The sequence below is a fragment of the Hydra viridissima genome, unplaced genomic scaffold (genome assembly GCF_058129835.1).
Source record: "Hydra viridissima isolate aposymbiotic clone 2 unplaced genomic scaffold, HvirCarnegie_v1 scaffold_10, whole genome shotgun sequence".
Lineage (NCBI taxonomy): Eukaryota > Metazoa > Cnidaria > Hydrozoa > Anthoathecata > Hydridae > Hydra > Hydra viridissima.
Window position 1 is genome coordinate 14,749,012 of NW_028324309.1, and position 25,279 is coordinate 14,774,290.

Consider the following 25,279-nt stretch of genomic DNA (forward strand, 5'->3'; position numbering starts at 1 on the left):
AAGTATTGTAACGAAAGTGTTATAACGAAATGAAATTAATAGAAGATTTCAAATAAAGGTTGAACGTAGAATGTGATAATGTAGAAAAATTGATGAATAATTATTATTGTATCGTACGCTGGTTTTTTTTATTAAAAAAAACGGTTTGAAGGTTACGTTTTCTTAACTTTACATGTGATAGAACAACAATGAACTGAGTTTCAAAAGTTCTTCTTTTAGGAAACTAAACTGTTAAATTCTTTTTTAAATTTTATTACAAAAGTACATTACTTGCAATATAGTTTATTCTCTAATAAATCAAAAAACGGTTATTTTCTTTGCCACAAAAAATTGTGCAAGATAAACAAACTTTAACGAATTTTTTAACGTAAAAACCATGCTATTAATAATTTGCTTTTGTCAGCTAAAAGATCATTAACTTAATATTTTCAAAATGGCGAATATTAGGGTTTTTAGTGGGATTTTTTACAACTTTGACTTCGAATTAGAGCACTTTCCATTGATTTTGAAACCCATGTTTTTATACGATTCTTAATCAGCATAAAATTCTCTATCAGAATCAATCATAAAATTAGGGGGGGGGGGGGGAGAAAGCCGAGTAGCGCCCATTTTTTAACCCTAAGTATTGCTATGAACATATTGTTGCAAGATGATGACGATAAGCGTGCTACATATTTAGATTATGCGTGTGATTTGCTAAAGTATTTTGTGTATCAAGCCAAGTACATATATGGTAACACATTTACAGTTTATAATGTCCAAAATCTTTTGCACTTAGTTGATGATTGTCGTAATAATTTGGCGCTACTCCACTTTCTCCCCCCCCCCCTAATTTTATGATTGATTCTGATAGAGAATTTTATGCTGATTAAGAATCGTATAAAAACATGGGTCTCAAAATCAACGGAAAGTGCTCTAATCTGATGTTGAAAGTACAAAAATATACCACAAATCGCTAATATTCGCCATCTTGATAAGTGATTTTTTTTTGTTTAAAAGTTATCCTTTCAAAGTATCAACAGCCTGGTTTTTATTTTTTATATAAAAGATTTCGAATAAAAGAACAAAGAACCGGTGCGTTAAGTTCATAATCAGGTGTATTGACCGCTTTTTTTTTTTCTCTTAGCAGGTAATGAAATTCAATGGCATTTACTCTTATCGCGTCAATTTGCTTCAACTGGATTCTTAGTTTGTTAGCTTGAGTGTCTTTTAAAACTTTTGTCAAATAAGTTGAAAAATTCTTTCATTGATTATATTCTACAATTCACTTTAAAACAAGATAAAAATTTTTTTATTATAAAAATAATTCTTTAAAACTATTGACTTTCTTTTAAAACTTCAAGTTAACCCCCCGTGAATTCATTTTCATTATGTTTGTCATATAAAAAGGAGTGCTTCAGAATAGTTTTTCTGCTTCTTCATTTATCTACATATCATGGCTCTTCGAAGACCAACAATAGACACTTTTGACTCACTTTCTTTGACAGAAATAGGAGCAAAATTCAAATACGATATCGAAGCTACAATTCACTGGTGCAGAACTTATGGTTTACTCGCTGAAAGCATGAATTGTAGTGTATGTAACGTGCCCTGCACACAGCAAACAAAGAATGGGTCAGTTGATCAAGTTATTTGGAGATGTCCAGTCAAGCGCTGCAAAAGAACCTTCAACATTAGAAAAGGCAGCTTCTTTGAGAAATCTCACCTACAATTGTGGCAAATATTGGGCTTAACTTACGCTTGGAGTAGAAGTGCAGGTAAGAGCCGGGGATTATCAATAAGTGATTTAAGGCAAGAGTTAAATATCGGAAACGACAGCACCATTGTTGATTGGAATCAATTTTGCAGAGACATTTGCGTCTCATATTTCCTCAATAACCCTGATCCAATAGGCGGTCCAGGGTGCATTGTTGAAATAGATGAATCTGTTTTTTGTCGAAGAAAATATCAAGTTGGTAGAATAATCCCGCAGCAGTGGATATTTGGTGGGTATGAACCTGCAACGAAGAAAGGCTTTTTGATTCCTGTCCAGAACCGCGATGCTGCAACATTAATTCCTATCATACATCAATGGATACTTCCTGGCTCTATTGTCTGGAGTGACATATGGAGAGCATATAATGATTTGCAAGCTCCAGCATATTTACATGGTACCGTTAACCACACCCTCAACTTTGTAGATCCACAGACAGGTGTAACAACAAATCACGTGGAAGCTATGTGGTGTCGAGCAAAAGCAAAATTCAAATCAATGATGGGGCCAACTAATCGCGAAATGGTAGCTGATTATTTATCCGAGTTTATGTGGATGCAGAGATTTTCCGAACATCGGTTTTTTCACTTTTGGGATCAAGTTTTAACAGCATATCCTGTTTGACATCCTGTGTGCATCAAACGTAACATACATTATAATTCATGCTTAAGGTTGTGTAAATCAAAAAACGGCTATTTTCATAGCCACACAAAATTATTAAGAACATTTTTTGCAAAGAACATTAAGAAAGCCCTTTTTTATTACTCTATGAAAGTTTGTCTTTCCAATTAATTTTTTTCTTTAATAACAAAAAAAAAAAAATAACCGAAAAAATAATCGTAAATTCTGTTATAAAACTAAATTTCATAAGAAGGAATCGCAATTTCGCAAGAGCGACACGTTTTATAACTTTATAACTCGATCGTCTGCCTGATAGCTCTGGAAAGAACTTACGCGTCTATATTAGCCATTCCAGACGATTTTTTTATAATTCAAATAAACATATACAATGATTCTTACGTCGCGAAAATAAAAATAAAAAACGTCATAAAATATGCGAAGGAATATAGATATATATATATATATATATATATATATATATATATATATATATATATATATATATATATATATATACATAATTTCTGTATACAAATCCTTAGCATCTATTCTTCAAGAAAACATAAATAAATACTTGTTATAAAAAGAGGAAAGACTAAACTTGCAATTTCCACCTGGACACTTTTAAAAAAAACTTTTTTAAAAAAAAAATTAACCTTGAAGTTTTGAAACGCTAAGAACAAAAAATTTATGTATAAAAGTTAAAGTGTCCACATTCCATTAGATTCCTCATCCCTTTTTTAACATATACGGAAAATTTTATAAAAATTGGATGTGTTTTAGTATTAAGGAATCCTAACCTCCAAAAGCTTCGTTTTAAAAAAACGTTCCCGCTTCAAGCTTTTTTCTTAAAAGTGGTCTTAAGATATGGATAAAATTTAAATGAAGCCATATAATCCATAGTACTTTCTATATTTGGCTGGAAAGAGGTTGAGTAACACTAATTGATTCAAAAAACCTCAAGGTGTTTGCTTAAGCATACAAAAAGATATGAGAGTAAAGTTCATGAAAATTTCGTGTTTTTTGTCAAACGTCAGATGTTTTTCGTTGAGCCGTGTAATCGCTATCTATATTAAACCAGAAAAAATTCCTTATAGTAAAAACCAGGCTGGCAATGTTTTGCGGTTAAAAATAGTGTTCGGCAAAATCAAATATACGTCAAACCTTTAAAGATTTGAATTTGAACTGTTCTTTGAGGGGATAGATTTGAATTTGATTTGACAAATATCTGGAGGATTTGGATTTGATTTTCAAATATTCACTTTGTTCTCAATTTTTGCGTTTGAAAAAAAAACGCCAAATTTTACAGGCCCGCAAACATATATATCACTTTATTCCGGGGTCTTTGCAGTGGTTTCCGGAATGGCGGTCGCCTTTCAATAACGGAAAAAAAAAAAAAAAAAAAAAAGAGTTTTTAATTAAAGTTTGTTAATATTAAAGAGAAAGTAAAGAGCATAGAGAAAGAAAAAAAGAAAAGAAATGTAAACAAAGTACAAGATTAAAAGAAAAAACGTAGAAAAAAATATATGTAAAAATCAAAAGAAAAAATTGCAAATACAATTTAACCACAATAAAAATGGAAAAAGTAAAACAATAACGAATCGAAAAACATTCATTGAAAGAAACAATCATTCGAAAAAAGAAAATAATAAAAAAATATAATAATGGCTTGCTTGAAAGCAAAGAATTTTTTTTTTAATTTTATTAATTTTCTGTGCGTTTTTGTATATTGTCTTGTATGTTTGTCTATTGTTTGTATTTTCCGTCGTGTATTCAATTTCAAATTTATTTTAATATTCGTTATTCTTATTTTCATTAATTATTTTTCATTATAATAGTTGCTATTTGTCATTGTTTACTTTTACGTTTTATCAGTTTTAACTGTTTGTAACTGTCTAACTTTGTTTATGTAGCTATTGTATTTATAAAGACAAGTGACTTATATATAATTATTATTATTGTTATCATTATTATTAATATTATTTTTATTATTTAAACCATTATTATTTTAATCATTTTCATTAGGTGTTTACTTAATATTAGTATATTTACTATTTGTAAACAACCTTGAAATGTATCTATTTCAGAAATATATATTACATTCCTAATTATGTCGGATAATCCAGAACCCGAATCTTTTTCTGTTACAAAAACCACCAAACGTTCACAATCAATTGTATGGGATCATTTCACAGTTGATGAGCATGACAAAACCAAGGCCATATGCCAGCATTGTCTAAAGCACAAGAACAAGTATGCTTACAATAAAGGTGGGACAACAAATCTAATGAACCATTTAAATTCTCAACACAAAAGCAAATTACTTGGGGACAGAGAACCAAAACAACGACGTTTAGATGACATGATAATGACACCAATCGTTTATTCTCCAGATCTATTCAATGAATACTTAGTTATATGGATTGTCAAGAATGATCAATCATTTAATGAGGTAGAGTCCAGCCACTTTCGTAAACTACTCACTCTACTGAAACCAAATTTGTCAATCATGAGTGCGCGCCAATTAAAAAGCCAGATAATGGACACTTACAACACCAAAAAACAATTGCTAAAGACCCTTTTTTTGAATCTTGACTCAAAGGTTTCATTCACCACTGACTGCTGGACATCACCCAACAACATTGCTTTTATGGGCATAACGGCTCATTACATTGACAAAGACTGGAACCTACATGCCAAAACTCTTGATTTCAAATCCTTGCCTGATTCCCATTCAGGTTCAAATTTATCTAATGCATTCTTGTCAGTTTTGATTGAATTCGGTCTTACAAGCAAAGGAATGGGCATTACCTTAGATAATGCTTCCAATAATAATTCATTTATGGATATTTTAAATTCTAAGTACGAAATTAAAACCACCTTTGAGCATATCCGGTGTTTTGCTCATGTGCTGAATTTGGGCGCGCAAGCAGGTTTGGATGTTTTGAAAGATGATCTTGTAAAACTTAGAACAGGAATTAAAAAAATCCGATCCAGTCCTCAATCATATTCTAGGTTCAAAGGTTTTCAGCAATCAAATTGCACCTTAAAACCAATACTTGATGTCCCTACAAGATGGAACTCAACAGCTGATATGCTTTAACGAGCAATGGAATTAAAAGTTGGTTTCATTGCGTATTTTTGCGATTTTGACTCAACTGCAAACAATCCAGACTGTTGTCTATCAATTTCAGCAGATGTTTGGAACAGGTTTGAAACAATTGTTTTGTATCTTGAACCATTCAAGGAATTTACCCACCTCATTAGTGGTGATTCATATTCCACATTGTCTTTGGTGGTTCCTCTCTTCAATATTCTTTTGGATCACATTACTGAATGGATGACCACAAAAACCAACCCTGAAGATAATCTACACCGCTCTACAGTTGCAGCGCTCGCGAAAATGTCAAAATATTATAATTTGACTAGTGACTGCTTTACTATCTGCACTGTCCTGGACCCAAGATTTGGTATTGAATATTACAAAAATGATAAGGGCGCAAACAGCGAGTCGTATACAAAGATTATGGACACAGTCAATTGTGAATATCAAATCAATTATGCCCCAAGCAATGGTACAACTGCTACAAGCATTCAAAACGTTTCAAAATATACCCCGTTCAAATCGCGTGTTTCATCAAACCCATGTAATGAGTTTGAAAACTATTGTAATGATACAAGTAAGATAGATGGCGGCAATAATAGCAACATATTACTTTGGTGGAAATCTCGATCTGACAAATATCCAAACCTATCCAGAATGGCCAGAGATTACCTGGCCATTCCTGCTACATCTGTATCATCAGAAAGGCTCTTCTCATTAGGAAAAAATCTTATTACTGACAAAAGAAATCTTCTCTCTGCAGATACCATTCAAGCTTGCCAGTGCTTGAAGTCTTGGTTGGATTAAAAAGAATAAAAGAAGCTGTAATGTGTGAGAAATAGTAACAAATGCTGCAATATGAATAAAATTTATAGATTCAGATAACTAAAATTAATAAATGAAATAAGTTAAATAACGTTCAAATATACATCAAGTCTTGGAAAGATTTGAATTTGATCTAAATTCAAAATAGGAAGATTTGAATTTGGCCATTTCAAACATTTGACGCATATTTGATCAAACTATTTGAATTTGTGCCGAACACTAGTTAAAAACAATATCAACCGTAAAGTTAGTGAATTCAAGATGACGAATATTAGCGATCTGTGGTATATTTTTGTACTTTCAACATCAGATTAGAGCACTTTCCGTTGATTTTGAGACCCATGTTTTTATACGATTCTTAATCAGCATAAAATTCTCTATCAGAATCAATCATAAAATTAGGGGGGGGGGGGGGGGGAGAAAGTGGAGTAGTGCCTAATATTTTTTTTTCTCTTAACAGAATATCATGTTTTCCTTTTAAAAACTTTCTTCAAAAAATTAAAAAGAGCATACGTAATTCTTCCAAACCAGTCGCTCAAGTATCAAAACGGCAATCTGAGTATAAACATTTTTTTGGAGGGTTACCCACAAAAACTTTAGAGACTAAAATCTCAGCGAACAGAAAAGATAGGTGTTTTTTGCTACGTAACTCTTCTATTGCATTTGTAAAGGTTAAGAATAGTGATGGTACATTTCAGTGTGATGTTCTCAGCACTAAATATTTAGACAATGTTTTTGACACTCCAGCTCCATCAATGCAATTTAGTATATCATTATTTCGAACTATAAATTTTAATAAAGTTGTCCAGAGAACAGTAAGTGTTGCTGATTTTCAAAGAAAGTGTGTTTGCTTAGAAGAAAAAAGAGGCTTATCAATATTTCCATTACTACATTATGATGAGAAATTAAAACCATGACTTGTTTTTGATATAATAATTTAATTTTGTTTTTCTTTTTATTCAAAATTCTTCTTTTCGAAAATTAAGGTTTGTTAACTTTTATAATAAACAGTTAGCAGTAGGTTTAATATATTTTTTATATGTTCAGTTTTTATTACTTAAAAACTACAAAGTATTGGTTTAGAAAAAAATTGTAAATCATTGAAACTTTAAGTAATGCCAATTCAATATATATATATATATATATATATATATATATATATATATATATATATATATAGGCGCTACTGCAGTTTCTCCCCCCCCCCCCTTTTTTTTTAATGATTGATTATGATAGAGAATTTTATGCTGATTCAGAAAAATATAAAAACATGGACCTGAAAATCAACGGAAAGTACTCTAATTCGAAGTCAAAGTTGTAAAAAATCCCACTAAAATCCCTAATATTCGCCATTTTGAGAGTAAAAAGTGAATAATGTTTTAACCGGACGTGGACAACATGGTTTTTACGTTGAAAAGTCGTTAAAGTACGTTTATCTTGCGCAATTTGCGCAAGTTAAACCTGCAGTATTTAAACCAGCGGTTATTGCAATCAAAATTTAATTATGATTTATGTTATATATAGTACGTATTAACAACGATGGATTTGTAGGCTAAATGCCTGACTTAGAAATTGATTTTAACTGTTTTTTTTAACTAACTTAGAAACTGCCAGCAGGTAATACGAGTGGTAAATATTAAAAACTGTCCAACTTCACCATCCCTAACCTAAGTTCTTTGAAAAAATGTTTTAAACAAGTTTGTGGCTATGAAAATAGCCGTTTTTTTGGTTTACTAGAGCATAAATTGTAAATGCAAGTAATGTTCTCTATGCACTCAATAAGAATCATGCTGATCACACAGGATATGTTAATTCAACTTGGTCCCAAAAATGAAAAAAACGATGTTCGTTAAACCTTTGTGCCCACATAAATTCTTATAGGTAGTCTCCAATCATCTCGCGATTACTTGAACCCATCATAGATTTAAATTTCGCTTTAGCTCTAGACCACATAGCTTCCACGTGATTTGTGGTCACTCCGGTCTGCGGATCTACGAAGTTGTAGGAGTGGTTAACTGTGCCGTGTTGATATAAAGGCCCCTGCAAACCATTATAAGCTGCCCACATATCGCTCCAGATAGTAGTGCCAGGAAGGATCCACTGTTGAATAATTGGAAGCAATGTTGCAGCATCGCGATTTTGCACTGGAATTAAGAAACCTTTCTTGGTTGCAGGTTCGTAACCTCCAAATATCCACTGCTGCGGAATTATGCGACCAACGTGGTTCTTTCCTTTACAAAAAACGGATTCATCAATTTCAACAATGCACCCAGGCCCGCCTATTGGGTCAGGGTTATTGATGAAATATTCAACGCAAGTGTCTCTGCAATATTGATTCCAATCAAAAATGGTGTGATCAGATTCAATGCTGAGTTCTTGCCTGATATCGTTTAATGAGAACCCTCGACTTTTACCTGCGCCTCTACTCCAAACGTATGTCAAGCCTAAAACCTGCCATAAATGCAAATGCGATTTCTCGAAGAAACTGCCTTTTCTAATACTAATAGTTCTTTTACAGCGCTTAACGGGACATCTCCAAATTACTAAATCGATCGTGCTGTTTTTTACTTGCTGTGTGCACGGAACGCCACATACACTACAGTTCATGCTTTCGGCTAGTAAACCATGAGTTCTGCACCAGCGAATAGTACCTTCTAAGTTATACTTAAATCTTGCTCCAATTTCTGTTAGAGAAAGAGAATCAAATTGGTTCATTATCGGTCTTCGAAGAGCCATGTTGCTTAGTACTTTATCACTCTTTGAAAGTGTTAATTTTATGTCGGTATTTGCGTATTATATATATATATTAAAACAGGGGTTATATAAAAATGTAAATAAAAAAAACAAATTTCACAGAAGAAGTTTACAGTTTTAAATAAATTTTTTTTAAATTAACAAATTTTGTTGCTTAATTTTTTCCTAATAGAAAAATTTTCAAAATTTAATTCTTAAAGGGTTTTCAAATTTAAAGTTTTAAAAATACAACCCTTACGCCGTCTTAACCATTTTATGATACGATCATTATTTACCGATTTGTCTACATTCTCACGTTCTAAATTCGATCTTTCTTTGAAATTTTCAATTGATTCAATTTCATTGTAACATTTTAAAATGCTGATAGAAACCAGGTCTATTTATTGCGCAAAGCAACGGTAATTAATTTTCGTTAACAATCTTGAAAAATGGCGAATATTAGCGATTTTAGTGGGATTATTTACAACTTTGACTTCGAATTAGAGTACTTTCCGTTGATTTTCAGGTCCATGTTTTTATATTTTTCTGAATCAGCATAAAATTCTCTATCATAATCAATCATAAAAAGGGGGGGGGGGGGGGGGAGAAACTGCAGTAGCGCCATATATATATATATATATATATATATATATATATATATATATATATATATATATATATATATATATGTTCAGGGTGCGGAAAAAGTTCCCGTACAAAACTATAGTTAAAAAAAATTATCTGTATGGTCTTCTTTAAATATATTGTGTGTTTTTTAGTATTCTTTTGTATTCCTTTATATTGTTTATATTTTTGTACATGAGCTTTTTCCGCACCCTGCATGTATATATATATATATATATATATATATATATATATATATATATATATATATATATATATAGTAGAGACTTCTTTAAATCAAAGAAGTAAATTGTTTAAGTTTTACTTATCTTATTTTTTTTTTGAAAAAATTATCTGAAATGGAAACTAGTTTTTTTTACCAACTGAGTATTGATTTTTTATCTTTAGAATAGTAGGTAAAACGTAAAAGTACTAAAAATGGATTCAGCAAGTTTACACAAAGCAGACGATTTTTTTTTTTTTTTCTAGATAATTAAAATGATTTTTTTAATTTTTTGCTCAATTAGATAAGCACTTTTTATATCCCGTATGGGATCAAAGATGTTATATATAAATACACACAGACAAAACCGCTATTATTACTAATTGCTATTGTTAACTGCCACAGTTTAAACTACAGCAGTTAATATCATATATTTATACTATAGTTATTATTATAGTAAGTACTATATTTTATTATTATATATACTATATTTTACTTATAGTAAATACAATAGTTTTTATTATAGTACAGTTAAAATGTCGTGGTGCCGAGCAGTTTGGCTAGAGGGATCAGTAAAAGAAGAGCTGACAATCCCTTCAGTGTGGATTGAAGGATCCGTAAAGGAAAGTAGTTTTTGAGATGGCCTAATGGTATAAATGTTTTAAAAGCTTGTAACCAACAGGCAATACCACAGAACGATTGGTTTTGCTTTCCCCTTCTTAAGGAAAAGTGTCGTCATAGTAAGTAATGCGAAACTTTTTCACTAACTCGTTATTAGCAGTTAATTATTCCAAATCCAGTTTAGACTAAGAACTGTTCGTACAAGTCTCAAGTTTCTACTTTTTTTCAACCTTTACTTATTGTTACAAATTCATTAAAAAATATATATGTTTAGATGAAAAAGCAGTGTGTGAAGGGTTTGATTTTACGAGTGAGGAATCTGAAGCTTCTAACAAGATTGAATTTGGTCAAATGACCCATGAAAATAAAAAAGGAACTAAAAATCAAAAGATACATAAAATACGTATGTTTTGTTTGTTTTATTCTATTGATATATAATTTACTATTCTTGAGATATGTTTTGTATTGAGATATGTTTTAAATATTTATTGTATGATAACTTATAACTTATAGTACACTTTTAAGTTTAAACTGCCATTTATTTCAATTAACTGCAGTACTTTTATAAATAAGTTTGATAAAGTCACATCTTTAAAACAGGTTATATATATATATACTGAACATAACTTTTATTTAGCTGTATGTCCTGAAAAGCCGATGTTTGTCAGAGCTAGGTCACGATCTCCTTACAGTGTTTCTTCTTTACAAAATCCTTCAGTAGGATCTCTTGCTATTCCAGAACTTGAGTCATGTTTTAAACAGCCAATTTCAAAATTATATGGTTCAAAATCTTCAACACAGTCACAGTCAATAATACCTACTTCTTCTAAAAGTTGTTTTACCTTTTTGTCACCTACTCTAAAATCAACCTGCCAATCCAAACTATCATCTTCAGTAAAATCTAAAATCCCAGTAAGACAGTTGTCCCAACCAACATCTTCAGATTTAGTAAACCAGTCATCAAGCCAAACCAGCCAAACCAGCCAAACCAGCCAAGCTATGATGCCACCAGTAAATGCAGCTCAAAATACTAAAACTTCAATGTCTAGATTTCCTCTTCCTGAAGCCAGTAAAATTATTTATTTTTAATATCTTTATTACACAAGTTACTCTTTAACTTTTTCTATCATTTAATTGTATTTAGTTTTACTATGAAGATTTATATTAAGAGAAATTAAAAAATTTTTGGGGTATTATTTGCCTGTTTACCCCAATATTTATCTTAATTATCTATCAATATTAGGTATGTTTTGTAAAAAATTGAAATGTATAAAATAATAATCGAAAATTTTAGAATTCCAATACAAAGTAATTCATTTACTCACACAAACTCTTGAAGAGCAATGCAAGATTGGAACACATTATGAACCTGAACATTCTTTATACCATGTGAAGCAGTTTGATAATTTGGAGGAGTTTGAGCGGTTTGATTAAGAACTTTCTGACGTAGCAAAATGTCAACTTTTAGTAAGTAAATGTATTAATGTATTTTTTTGTAATAAATGTATTAATACCTTTTTTATCATTAATGGTTTACTCAGCAGGTTTATTATCACAGTCACAACCTTGTATTTACTAATAAAAATATACTTTCGAGAGGTGTAAAAACCACAAACTTCCACTCCACTTCTTAAACTACTTCAGGAAGCTTTCTGAATAGCGAGGAATCCTGAAACTTCAAGTCGAAGATAAAGTTAGATAAATGTTTTTTTATTAATTTATATATATATATATATATATATATATATATATATATATATATATATATATATACATAGATATATATATATATATATATATATATATATATACATATATATATATATATATATATATATATATATATATATATATATATATATATATATATATATATATATATATATATATAATTTCACCTCCCCAAGACAGAGGGGGTTTTACCGTCGAGGAGGTTTATACACACACACTATAAAATCATTGATTTTAGAAAAGACGGTTAACAATAGTTGGCGGCAAGTCGTGCCATGCAAATGTCAAAGCGATACTTTTAAAGTAAGTTTGTCAAAAAAAAAAACTTTATTATACATAGACAATATACTGCTATTTACATTTTCTCTGCTAGTTTATAAAAGTACTTAGTAATTATCCTATAGTATTAAAATGTGAAAACAATTTTTTATACAGAAAACGATTTTTTATACATATTTCAGACTCATGACCAACAAGTTGATGGCAAGTTATAACTTGGAGGGTAAAAACAAAAAAGCTTTTAAGAAAACAAACGTAATCAGAGTGATTGTGGGTATATTATTTTCTGTTAAAAGATATTTTTAAAAGATTTTTTTACGTTGTTATTTAAAAAAAAAGTATTTAATTTTCTGCAAAATTATATTGCACGACTTGAATTAAATAAAATATATTTAACACAGACGGTTTCTAGTGAATCAAGGAAATCAGATATCAATCTTATATATAGTATTACTATTAAATATTAATTATAATATTAAAACTATTAGACATTTTATTTTGTTCTTGCTTTCAAAAAAAGTAGGGGAGAGTGGGGTATTGGCGAACGCGGGGTAAATCCGAACAAGGTCATTACGGCATGTTCGATTAGGAAACTTGACAAATTTTTTTCCCCCTGGCGAGAGTGTGTTCCATGATCAGTTCCAGACGTACAGTAGTGTAGTATAGATGCGCATGTTGTTCACGATAGATCTATTCTAAGTTTTTCTCTTTGTTTCATGTAATTTTTACTTGCGAAACATTTATGTATTGGCTATACTAAGTATATAAAACCTAAACTTTTTTTTATGTAGTTGCAAAGTATCATAATCATGGAGTTTTTTAACACGTATTATATTTAGGGTATATTAATACAACCTCAATATATTCATTTAATTTCATTTGGTTGGGTCGCTGGGAAAAAACGAACGATCTTAGTCGGGTAATAACGAACGCTTATGTCACCGCCTACGTCCGTGTGATATCAGAAATGCTCAATGATATATATTAACTTAATATATCTCATTGGATACGCTATATTCTTTTCAAATACTTTGAGAAAACATCGAAGTATTCTAGTGTACACACGGACGTTTCTTAAATAAAGTTATTATAAATTATTTATTTAGTTTATTATTATTCAAAGTTAAAATTACATTTTGAAGCAAGTTAAACATTTACAATATACATATATATATACATATATACATACATACATATATATATATATATATATATATATATATATATATATATATATATATATATATATATATATATATATATATATATATGTATTTATATGTTATTTAAATTTCTTTTTCATTTTAGATGCCACGAAATTATAATAGAAAAACTGAAATAAAATATAGACTAGAGGATTTAAAAAGGGCCATAAAAGATGTGAACAATAAAACTTTGTCATTAAGTCAAGCCTCTTTAGCTTATTCGGTGCCTAAAACCACTTTATTTGACCACTGCAAGAGAGAATTCATAACACAACCAAGAGGTGGAAGAAAATGTATATTCTCAGATGCACAAGAAAAAGAGTTAAAGGAATATATTGTCAAATGTAGCCAGGTTTTTTATGGGTTAACAATTAAAATGGTGCGACAAATTGCTTTCAAATTTGCTGAACAAAATAACCTGAACCATAAATTTAATAGGACAACCCAATTGGCAGGTAAAGACTGGTATTATTCTTTCATAAAAAGAAATTCAAATATTTCATTGAGAAAACCTGAGCCCACTTCGTTAAACAGAATAAATGGATTTAATGCAACAGAAGTAAAAATGTTTTTTGAAAATCTGGAAACTTTACAAAGAACTTATAACTTCGACACTAATCATATATATAATGTTGACGAGACCGGTATTTCTAATATTCAACGAAACTCCAAAATATTAGCCCCTAAGGGCCAGAAACAAGTTGGGATGGCAACCAGTGGGGAAAGGGGTTCAACAACTACAGTTGTTTGTGCATTCAGTGCTTCAGGAAAGTATATTCCTCCATTTTTTGTATTTAAAAGAAAACGCATGAATGATCAGTTGTTGCGGGGAGGCAATGTCGATATGCTTGCCACGGTCAGTGACTCAGGTTGGATCAATGAAAATTTATTTGTGGACTGGCTTAATCACTTTATGTCATTTGCTAAACCAACCAAAGACGAAGCTGTGTTATTAATTCTAGATAACCATGAGAGCCATATTAGTCTTGATTGCTTTCTACTTTGTCGTGGAAATGGAATTGTATTGTTATCCCTTCCACCACACACTTCCCATAGAATGCAACCATTAGATTTAACATACTTTGGTCCACTCAAATCTGCATATAACAGGGAATGTGAAATTTTTATGGCAGCAAACGTAGGCCGAAGAATTACTCAATATGAAATTGTTGAACTATTTACAAAAGCTTTTAATCGTCTCAGCAATATTGAAAAAGCAGTCAATGGATTTCGAGGAGCTGGTATTTATCCGTTAGATCCCACAAAATTCAATGATTTATTTCCAAGAAGTATCGTTACACCTGAAACGTCATTACTTGATAACATTATGAGTTCAGAATCCCAGGTAAATGCAATGAATCAATCAGATACTCAAGCCAAATCATCTGAAGTGTTAGTTAATCTGTCATTGAATCCTTCTAGTGTAAGTCTGTCACCTGATGTGAATGTCTCCCCTGAACTGCTACCAAATAGATCAAATCAGTCAATACCTCTTTTGAATATTGTCTCTGTACCTAATTTGCCAAAAAGGAAAACCAGAGAAAGTCTAAGAAAGAAACATTCGACTATTATCACTAGTTCTCCAATGAGAGATTTTTTAAAGGACAAGGAGGAAAAGAAAAGTATGAAGGAACAAGAAGTAAAAAAGATTTCTGTTAAAAAAAAGAAGGTAGGAAGTAACTTTAATAAGTTTGAGGCTAATAATGAACCAAAGAAGAAAATGATAACCAGAGATGATAAAGAAAATGATTGTTATTGTTTAATTTGTGAAGAAAAGTATCATGATCCACCAACGGAAGACTGGATTATGTGTTACAAATGTAAGTCGTGGTCCCACGAGAAGTGCACAAGTTGTGCAAGCACATCTAAGGGTTTTCTCTGTGATTTTTGCACTTAATAAATGGAAGTAACAATATGTTTGAATAACATTGATAGATATTTGACATTTCATTGATGTAACATTTTATTTTGTTTGAATAAAATTTGTTGATATTTCTTTCTTAACATTTGATTTGTTTAAAATTTTATTCAATAATATTTTAGCGCTTCAATTAAGTTTGATTTGCTTTGATCATCATTTTATCCACTCCAAAAGTGTTTGTTATTACCCCACGGTATGTTCGGAATTACCCCACGTACGTAGGATAATTCCGAACACCAATGGTTTTGTTTTTGATCGAATTTTCTATTTTTTTATAAGATGTATGAAAATTGCTTTTGAGTGTTTTTAACTGAATAGTTAGACTAAATGATAAGCAATAAATATCATCAATATATAGTTATAGTTGTCTTTAATTCGCATTCCCGCTTAGCTGTTCGCCAATACCCCACTCTCCCCTATATAGTTTATAGCTGATAAACTTTTGTGTCATTGTAGATAGTATGCCGAAGTATACACTAAATGAGATGCACCAGGCGATTGGTAATGTGTTGAAGCGTGCACCAGATAGAAAAGATGGCGTTGGACGCGGCTGTAAAGCAGAAGATCAAGATTTATTTTAATAATAAATCTTTATTATTCTTAATGAGTTGCTTTCGTTTTTAGTTTTATTGATGTTTTAAACTAAATGATGTCGATGATGATATTTTGAAGTGGAAAGTTTCGTAATTGTCACCTAGAACAATACTGAATTTTCAAAATTGATTTAAAAATTTACGCATTCCTGACTATTTATATGGCATTTTAAGTCGAATTGACTCGAAATTAACTTTTTTAAGTCTAAGTTGTAATTGGAATTTAAGTCTAATTTGAAAAATTCTTGACTATAATTTGAGCGTGCAGAGTACGTCTGAATTTGAATTTGAATGTACAGTGTACGTTCTAATTTGGACGTACATTGTACATTCAAATTTATACGTTATTCAGTATTTCCAATCTGAACCAAAATTGAACTGAAATTGTACGTTCCGTCCGAACGTCTTTTGTACGTGCAATGAACGTACCCGTGCCCGCTGGGTATATATATATATATAACGGGTGGTTACTAAAAATCAGGAAAATTTTAACTGTATTTTAAATGCCACAAGCTAAGTCTTTTTTTTTCATATTATATCCATTTTAAAGCTAATAGTTCTCTGTAAGTTAATTTACTTGTTTTTAGATAATTAATAATAATTAAGAAAATAACGATGGCCAAGCAAGAAGAGGTAAGAAAACGGATTTACGAGTTCTATTTGAATAATAAATTGCAAGGTAAAAAAATCACAGTAGCTTACTTCAATGCTGAAAAAATTCCAAGAAGCACTATCTATAATATAATCAAACGTGTTGAGAATGATTCTGGGTACAAAAGAGTGCAAGGAAGTGGTCGTGTGGCCAAAATCATGACCCCAAAGGGTATCAAGCGCCTGAAAACCATATTTGATCACAGTGACCGAGTTTCGAGGAGGCAAGCTGGTCGAAAATATGGATTCAGTCATTCACATATCATTAAAACTCTTGCCAAGTACACTGACATCAAAAGTTATAAAAAACAGGGTATACCTCATTGACAAGAGAACCAAAATGAGCAAATCAAAACCGGCATTGATCGTCTTTATCGTGATTTTAAAGGAAAATCGGTCATCCTTGATGACGAGCCTTACTTTACGCTGTCACACTCAACAACTAATGGAAACAGCACCTACTACTCTAGCAACAGAGACAAGACCCCACCAAGTTTTAAATATCGCATAAAGCGCAAGATCGAACCCAAGGTGCTTGTCTGGCTGGCCGCTTCTGACAAAGGTATTTCAAAGCCATTTTTTGTCCTCAGCGGCCTTGCAGTCAATAAAGCCATCTATGAAATTAATTGTATAAAGAGAAGATTAGTGCCGTTCATCAACGCTCATCATGCCGATGAAAATTATATATTTTGGCCAGACCTGGCGTCTTCGCATTATGCCAAAACCGTGACCAACTGCTATGAGATTCATACCATCAATTTTATCAAAAAAGTTGACAATCCGCCAGCCGTACCGGAGTGTCGTCCAATAGAAGACTTTTGGGCTATTTTGAAAGGCAAAGTGTATGAGAGTAACTAGCAAGCAAAAGACGTGAAGCAACTAGAAATCAGAATAAAGCTTTGCCTGAAAAAAATTGACCTTAACCTTGTATTTTCACTTTTTGGGTCAACTCGTGTTAGAGTTGGCCGAATCCGAAGAAACGGACTGGTTGAAGACAAACTTAATTAAAATAAATAACTAAAAACTCTTTTTAATGATAGTTTTTCTTAATCTCTACCATAAAAACTATGGGAGTAATTGCCCATGAAAGTTTGTCCGGATTTTTAGTAACCACCCGTTATATATATATATATATATATATATATATATATATATATATATATATATATATATATATATATATATATATATATACATATATATATATGTAAATAGCTATATATAGATATATATAATTAATCATAAAATGACATTATGTGATAAAGATTCGATGAAGAAGGCAATAATGTTTATTATCCCATTATCCCAAGTTTATCTGGTGAAACATCAGACCTTATTGTAAACAGATTAATCGATGATGTAGGTGTGCAGAATATTGGTGATTTTTTATTTGTTACTGAAGAAGACTTTGGTACATTTTTAAAGCCTATTCAAATAAGGAAGCTTCTTGCAGCATGGAAACAAGGTATATGTTAAATAAATAGTTCTATTGTATTTACAGCTGCGGACAAAACTACGTGAACGATTGCAAGTAGTTTTTTTTAATGAAATTTTCAATGTCTTAAAATAAGTTTATGGTTTAATACTATATATGGTTGGATAGAGCGTTTTTTGCTCTATAAGACTGTGTAAAGTGTATTCTCTAATAATTTGTTTAAAATTAAACATATCTAAATGTTCAAAAAGCATCAAATATTTTGCGCGACAAAACCACGTGAACGATTATAAAAACGTAAAAGAATAATTTTACTAACATCAACAAATAATAGATTCTAAAAAAAAAACAAACATTAATATTTAGTTGCATAGCCTTTAGAATCGATAACGGCCTTGCACCGTCTTGGCATAGATTCTACAAGAGTTTCTAGTAACTGTTTTGGTAATGCCTTCCATTCATACTGTACGGCTCGAAAAAGTTCATCCGGTTTTTGAAATTTGCGACCTCCCAAGCGTCGCTCAACTTCAATCCATAAATTTTCGATTGGATTTAAGTCGGGAGATTGGGCAGGCCACTTCAAAACCGTTATGCTATTATTTATGAGCCAATTTTTTACAGTCAAAGCTGTATGTTTAGGGTCATTATCATGTTGATAAACCCAATTGTGAGGCATTTTTTCTAAAGCGTGTGGCAACATTTGATTAGATAATATTTCCCTGTACTGTAGTTGGTCCATTATACCGTTTACACGGTACAACGGACCAATTCCAGCCCAGGAGAAACACCCCCAAACCATTATATTGCCACCCCCAAATTTTACAGTTCCTATTGTATACTCTTTTGCAAATCTTTTACCTACTGGACGCCTAACATAACCTCGACCGTCGCTGCAAACCATGTTAAATTTACTTTCATCCGACCACAAAACTGTTTTCCAATTTTCAACCGTCCAGTTTAAGTGATCTTTAGCGAACTGTAGGCGATCTTTGACGTTCCTGGGCTTAAGGAATGGTTTCTTTGCAGGTCTGCGCCCATAAAGACCTCCTTCGTTTAAACGCCTTTGAATCGTTCGTGTGCTTACCTTTTCCATGCCTGTTTGCAGACGAATTTCAGGGGCTGTCAAATGTGGATTCTCAAGATATTTTCGCACAATTTTTCGATCAGTACTAAAAAATAAAATGTTAAACATTAAAATTAACATTAACATTAATATTATTAAGATTAAATATTAAAAAAAATAAAATTAAAGGAATATTACCGCTTATCCGTAATACGTGGACGACCACCTTTCTTAACGATCTCTTTGCTCTTTTCTCGGTGTATAATTTTATGTATTCCACCTTTTGACATCTTCACATGAGCTGCAATTTGCCCAATGGACCATTTTTCTTCTTTGCGCAAACGCAAAACCAAGCTTTCAATTTTTGAATCAGTTTGACGAACCATTATAGTTTAATTTTTTTAATTTTTTGATGTTAAACAGAATAATCTTGAGAAATTTAAATGATTGTAAGTTCTTAGAATACCAAAACCACATGAACGATTTTTAAAAGCACTGATTTCGATGTGAATATAATATAATTTGCATCAAAAATGACGCTTTTATAAATCGTTCACGTGGTTTTGTCGCGCAAAATATTTGATGCTTTTTTAACATTTAGATATGTTTAATTTTAAACAAATTATTAGAGAATACACTTTACACAGTCTTATAGAGCAAAAAACGCTCTATCCAACCATATATAGTGTTAAACTATAAACTTATTTTAAGACATTGAAAATTTCATTAAAAAAAACTATTTGCAATCGTTCACGTAGTTTTGTCCGCAGCTGTATGTTATTATATGATTATTTTGTATCAATATAATTAGCACAGAAACGTTTAATAGTTAATGCTCAACGTCGTTTTGTCATTAGTTACTAGGCTTTGAAAAAGCGCGTTCTCTAAATGCACGCAGCCATTGGAGAAAGATCTCTTAAGCGAGTTGAAACTTTTTTCCTTTTGGAATTTAATTATTAGTTTAGATATATTACATAAAGAATCATATTTAGAGAAATGATAATCGTTAAGATCATATTATAATTGAAGTAAGTATATAAAATAGTTATATATACATTTTTATTAGCTAAAGTAGAAAGGATTTAAATTTTTATCAGAAAAAGTAGAAAGGATTTTAATCTTTTAAATCGTTTGTATTTTGTTTGTTTTAGCTTTTCTTTCAGCATTTTTATTTTTGTTATTTTAATTTTTAGAAAGAAAATAGGGGTATGGATGTTATTTAAAGTTATACTAATGCTACTTCCATAAAATGGTTATAACTACTTTGAAATTTCTGTGATGCTTTTAATTATTTTTGTTCCTTTTTAGAAAATTTAGAAAAATAAATTAAAATTTTGTGCCAACACTGACATGGCATGTCACATGTTATTGTATGCAAAGGTTAAATTTTGTTATGAGAATTACAGTTCTTATGAAAAAAAAATAAAGAAGGTAAAGACTATTGTTTGTAAATATATATTTTGTATCTTCTTAAATTTTCTCGCATCATTTTAAAAATTTTTGTTTACACACGTTTATTGTTTGCATATATGCTTTTTTAATATGTATGTATATGTTGAAATAAGGGCCTTTTAGTTGTTCTATCAATGTGTTTTTAAAACAATGCAAAGTGTTTTTTTATTGTTTGTGCATGTGTTAATATGTGTTATATAATTGTTTTAAAATTGTGTTGAAATATGTATATAAGGTATATATTTAACCTTATATACACATTTAAACACATTTATTGTGTTTATAGTTGGTACATATGTTTATATTATGTTGTTTCCGTGTTTTCAAAGTGCTGTGACTTGGTAAACATCTACCTTAAAACCAATTATTGTATTTTAGAGAAGGAGCAGAACAAATGGCTTAAGATAGTGCAGCTCAACGTGATACGCACCTAACGGCATGGTTTAAGTTAAATGCTGAAAATAAAAGAGCACATTGCTATTCTTATGTAGACATTCCTTATCATTTTATATTTGATGATAAACATTGTAAATGGAAGGTTAGACAAAGGGGTGGTGATAAGGTGATAGTAAGAATGTATAAAGTTAATCCAACTGGAGAATTGTTTTATCTTAAACTGTTACTTTTGCAAGCAAAAGGAGCAATATCTTGGGAGGATGTGCGTACTGTTAATGGAATTGTCCTTGAAACGTTTCGTGAAGCATGTGTTTTGAAAGAATTGTTGTAAGATGACACTGAATGGCAGAATACTCTTTCTGAGGCGGTTTTAACAAGTACGCCAAAGCAAATTAGACAGTTGTTTTCAATTATTTTGACCTTTTGTGAATCTGACAATCCTTTACATCTCTGGAATACATGCAAAGCTTTTATGACGGAAGATTTCATTCACCGCTCAATCCCACTTCTAATAGCTGAACAAGCTACTCTTCATCAAATTGAAAAGAAAACTAATCAAAGCGGTAAAATGCAGACTGATTACAATCTACCTGTTATTGATGAGTTTATTGGCTTAAATCTAGAAAATTTTGATAAAAATGTTCAACAACTGAAATAGTAGAATTGTGTATAAACACAACCAACTGAAATAGTAGAATTGTGTGTAAAATTATCTTTGCATTGGCAATGGGTGCAGAAGTTTGCATTAACTGAAAATATGAGAGTACAAGATGGGTAAGGTGAATTTTCCCAATGGCTACTAAAACTTGGGAATGGAACAATACCTGTCAAAGAGGAGGATCCTTTTAAAGGATGCATTAAAATACCAAATCAGTGCATTATTAGAGAAAATGAATCAGTTGTTGAAAAGATTTTTGGAGATGCTGATCAAAATGATTATTCTAAACGCGTGATTTTAACACCAACTAATGTTGATTCATTATCAATGAAGAAGTGCTTGAATGTCTGCCGGGTGAGGTCAAAATATATTTAAGTGCTGATCAAATTGATACTGATGACCTTAATGAAAGAAATAATTTTCCTGTTGAGTTTTTGAACAGCTTAACTCCTTCAGGTATTCTACCTAATTGTTAAAAATTGAAATTTGGTTGTGTAATTATGCTACTTAAAAATTTAAATCTTTTTTGGTGATGTTTTGTGGAAGAGTAATTCTCCCCTTTTTAAAATTTTTGTTAAAAGTGTAAGTTTTACTTTTGTCAAGTTTTTTTTGAAACAATAAATCTCATATTTTAAGGATTTTTTTTCATATGAGAGTAATTCTCCCCTTTTCAAAATTAAATAGTTAAAAAGAACAATTGCATTGATAAAATGAACCTTTTTGGTGGTGTTCTGTGGTAAGAGTAATTCTTCCCTTTTTTTAAGTTTTTGTTGTAAGAGTAATATTTACTTTTGTCAAGTTTTATTTGAAAGAGTAAATCTCCTCTCTTAATGATTTTTTTTCATATGAGAGTAATTCTCCCCTTTTTAAAGTTTTTGTTATAAGAGTAAGTTTTACTTTTGTCAAGTTTTTTTTAAACAATAAATCTCCTCTTTCAAGGATTTTTTTTCATATGAGAGTAAATCCCCCCTTTTCAAAAATTAAATAGTTTAAAGAACCATTTTGTTGATAATATGAAACTTTTTAGTGGTTTTCTGTAGTGAATTATAAACAAAAATGACATTTTTTTTTTTCAGCATCGTCATCAATCAATCCATTGAATAGTTTAACAGAAATTCAGTTAAAAAAACCCGGGTAAAATACTTAATTGATGTCAATAAGTAACTAAAGTATATAAAGACTTAATTAAAAATTTTTGTTTTTAGTTTTATCTGTTCTGCTTGTATGATGTCATTTACAAGAAAAGATAATATGAAAAGACATGCTTTACAGGTACATAAAACCATTTTTAGAGATGATCAATCCAAAGATAAAAGAACTCCATGTCACTATCAAGACTGCGGCCAAGTATTTTTTCAAAAAGTCAAACTTATTAAACACATAGAGGAATGTCATGAAGGTATATTTTCCAAAGAATCCTACAATTTTTTATCAGAATCTGAATTCTTAGCATGGAAGGAAAAGGAGGAACTTAATAGTTATGTTTTTTTCAGTAAACAAACTGGTAGTTTTTTCACTGGAAAAAATATAAAAAAAGATGTAAAAAAAAGTTATTTTATTTGTCAAAATGATGGTCATTCTAAACCGCATCGCTCTGTTAGTGAACCAGCAAGAAAAACTAATAAAAGGTACTACAGAGGGAGTGTTAAATCAGGTGCCTTCTGCCCTGCCAGAATGATTGTCACAGTAAACAAAAATGGTGTCACAAATGTGCAGTATATCAAAACTCATAACCACAGTGTTAGTATTACAAATACCATGTACCAACCTATCCCAGGTAATATTAAAAAAAAGATTTCTACTAAATTATCATTAGGTGTACCTGTAAATACGGTTTATCGTGATCTTAGGGAAAGTTTTGGAGACAGACAAAATAGAAATGATGAAGATGCTGTTTTAACTAAATCACATCTTCTTACAAAAAAGAATATTTCTGATATCAACAGAGCAGTAAAAAAGGGATGTCGGCTTCACCCTGATGATAGCATTTCAACTTTTTTACTTGTTCAAAAGTTGAAGTCTGAAGATTTTAATAGCATTCTGGTTTATAAGCCACAAGGACAACAAACTGTTATCGGCCCAAAAGTGTATGACGACATTGACCTTAATAAGGATTCCTTTGTGGTTGGTATACAAACAAAGCATCAACATCAATGTTTAAAAAGCATTCATCACAAATTGTTTGTATTGATGCTACACACTGCACCAATCAGTATGCATTTCCTCTTGTAACTTTACTAGTTCGAGATGATTTTAAAAGGGGTTATCCAGTAGCTTTTCTTATTTCTAACCATGCAGATGAACAAAACATAACACCATTCTTAGAGGAAATAAAAAGGAGATGCAATCATTCTGTAAAAGTTAATGCTGTTATGACAGATGATGATTTGTCAGGCTGGAATTCTTTCAATAATGTTTTCGGAGATGTGCGCCACTTGCTATGCAAATGGCATGTAAAACGGGCATGGCGCAATAAACTTCCTTTAGTCGGTCCATCTAATTTACAAGAAGAAGTTTATAGGATCTTAGAGACAATCATTGACGAAAAAAACCCTGATGTTTTTTTATCAACTATGAATGGTTTTGTAAAGGCATATGAACATAAATGTCCTAACTTCATTAGTTACTTTGTTACATACTATGCTCCTCGACATATAAAATGGGCTTCTTGCTATCGCAACTTTCAACATGCTGACACTGATACTAATATGTTATGTGAGTCATTTCATAACAAATTGAAAACAGTTTATATGGAAAGATGACCTAATAAAAGGTTAGACGATTTAATCAATTTACTTTTAACAATTGAGGAAGATAGTTATTGGCGCCACAAAAGAGACAACATTTATCTTGGAACAGTATCTCTCCCAAAAAAGTACAAAAAGAGACATGAAAAAGGAATGTTGATTTCAGATAAATGTATTATTAAATGTTCATTAACTCAGTACACAGTTAAGAGTCAATCAAAAGATGTAACATACAATGTTGACATTCTAACCGACACATGTAAGGAAAGTTTGTGTTCAGAATCATGTCTAAATCCTGCCTGTAAGGGTTTGTGTCAGCATTTATATAGGTGTAATTGTAATGACATTATAATCCTTTGCAAGCATGTTCATAAGTTACGATCATTTCTTTTAAGAACTCAAGAAAAAAACTACACAAAAGTATCTTTAGCTGTTAATACTGGTAATAATCAAGTGAAGCAAAAATCACAAACATTTATAAATGAGACTGAAAGGTTATAAAAAAATATTGATGAATTATCTACATTAATTTCTCATCCCATGATAATAAATTTGCAACTTCCTTCAATGAACAGACAACTGGAAGACATGATCAGTCAAGCTGAAGCCATAAAAAATATGAATTCAATTGAGATACCTGTAAAG

At 30.9% G+C, this 25,279-nt stretch overlaps 3 protein-coding genes and 2 pseudogenes across 4 annotated transcripts; 4 read left to right on the top strand and 1 right to left on the bottom strand.

The window, feature by feature from the left end:
- Positions 1–1,435: 1,435 nt before the first annotated feature.
- LOC149883272 (uncharacterized) lies at positions 1,436–2,377 on the top strand. Its single transcript, XM_090101041.1, has one exon. The coding sequence runs from the start codon at positions 1,436–1,438 to the stop codon at positions 2,375–2,377; it is 942 nt and encodes a 313-aa protein (XP_089957167.1).
- Positions 2,378–8,177: 5,800 nt separating this feature from the next.
- On the bottom strand, positions 8,178–9,038 carry LOC149883273 (uncharacterized). The gene has a single exon (XM_090101043.1). The coding sequence runs from the start codon at positions 9,036–9,038 to the stop codon at positions 8,178–8,180; it is 861 nt and encodes a 286-aa protein (XP_089957169.1).
- A 1,380-nt stretch (positions 9,039–10,418) lies between these two features.
- On the top strand, positions 10,419–16,263 carry LOC145192903 (uncharacterized; annotated as a pseudogene).
- Positions 13,779–15,615, top strand: LOC149883274 (uncharacterized). Its single transcript, XM_090099970.1, has one exon. The coding sequence runs from the start codon at positions 13,822–13,824 to the stop codon at positions 15,613–15,615; it is 1,794 nt and encodes a 597-aa protein (XP_089956096.1). The 5' UTR covers positions 13,779–13,821.
- Positions 16,264–22,967: 6,704 nt separating the features above from the next.
- On the top strand, positions 22,968–25,030 carry LOC149883275 (uncharacterized; annotated as a pseudogene). Its single transcript, XR_016444524.1, has 2 exons — positions 22,968–23,021; positions 23,093–25,030. The product of XR_016444524.1 is annotated as an uncharacterized LOC149883275 (transcript).
- Positions 25,031–25,279: the final 249 nt, after the last annotated feature.

What these genes read in the sequence shown, in the direction of transcription:
- LOC149883272 (XM_090101041.1), top strand. Translation starts at nt 1,436, where the DNA reads ATGGCTCTTCGAAGACCAACAATAGACACTTTTGACTCACTTTCTTTG.
- LOC149883273 (XM_090101043.1), bottom strand. Translation starts at nt 9,038, where the DNA reads ATGGCTCTTCGAAGACCGATAATGAACCAATTTGATTCTCTTTCTCTA.
- LOC149883274 (XM_090099970.1), top strand. Translation starts at nt 13,822, where the DNA reads ATGCCACGAAATTATAATAGAAAAACTGAAATAAAATATAGACTAGAG.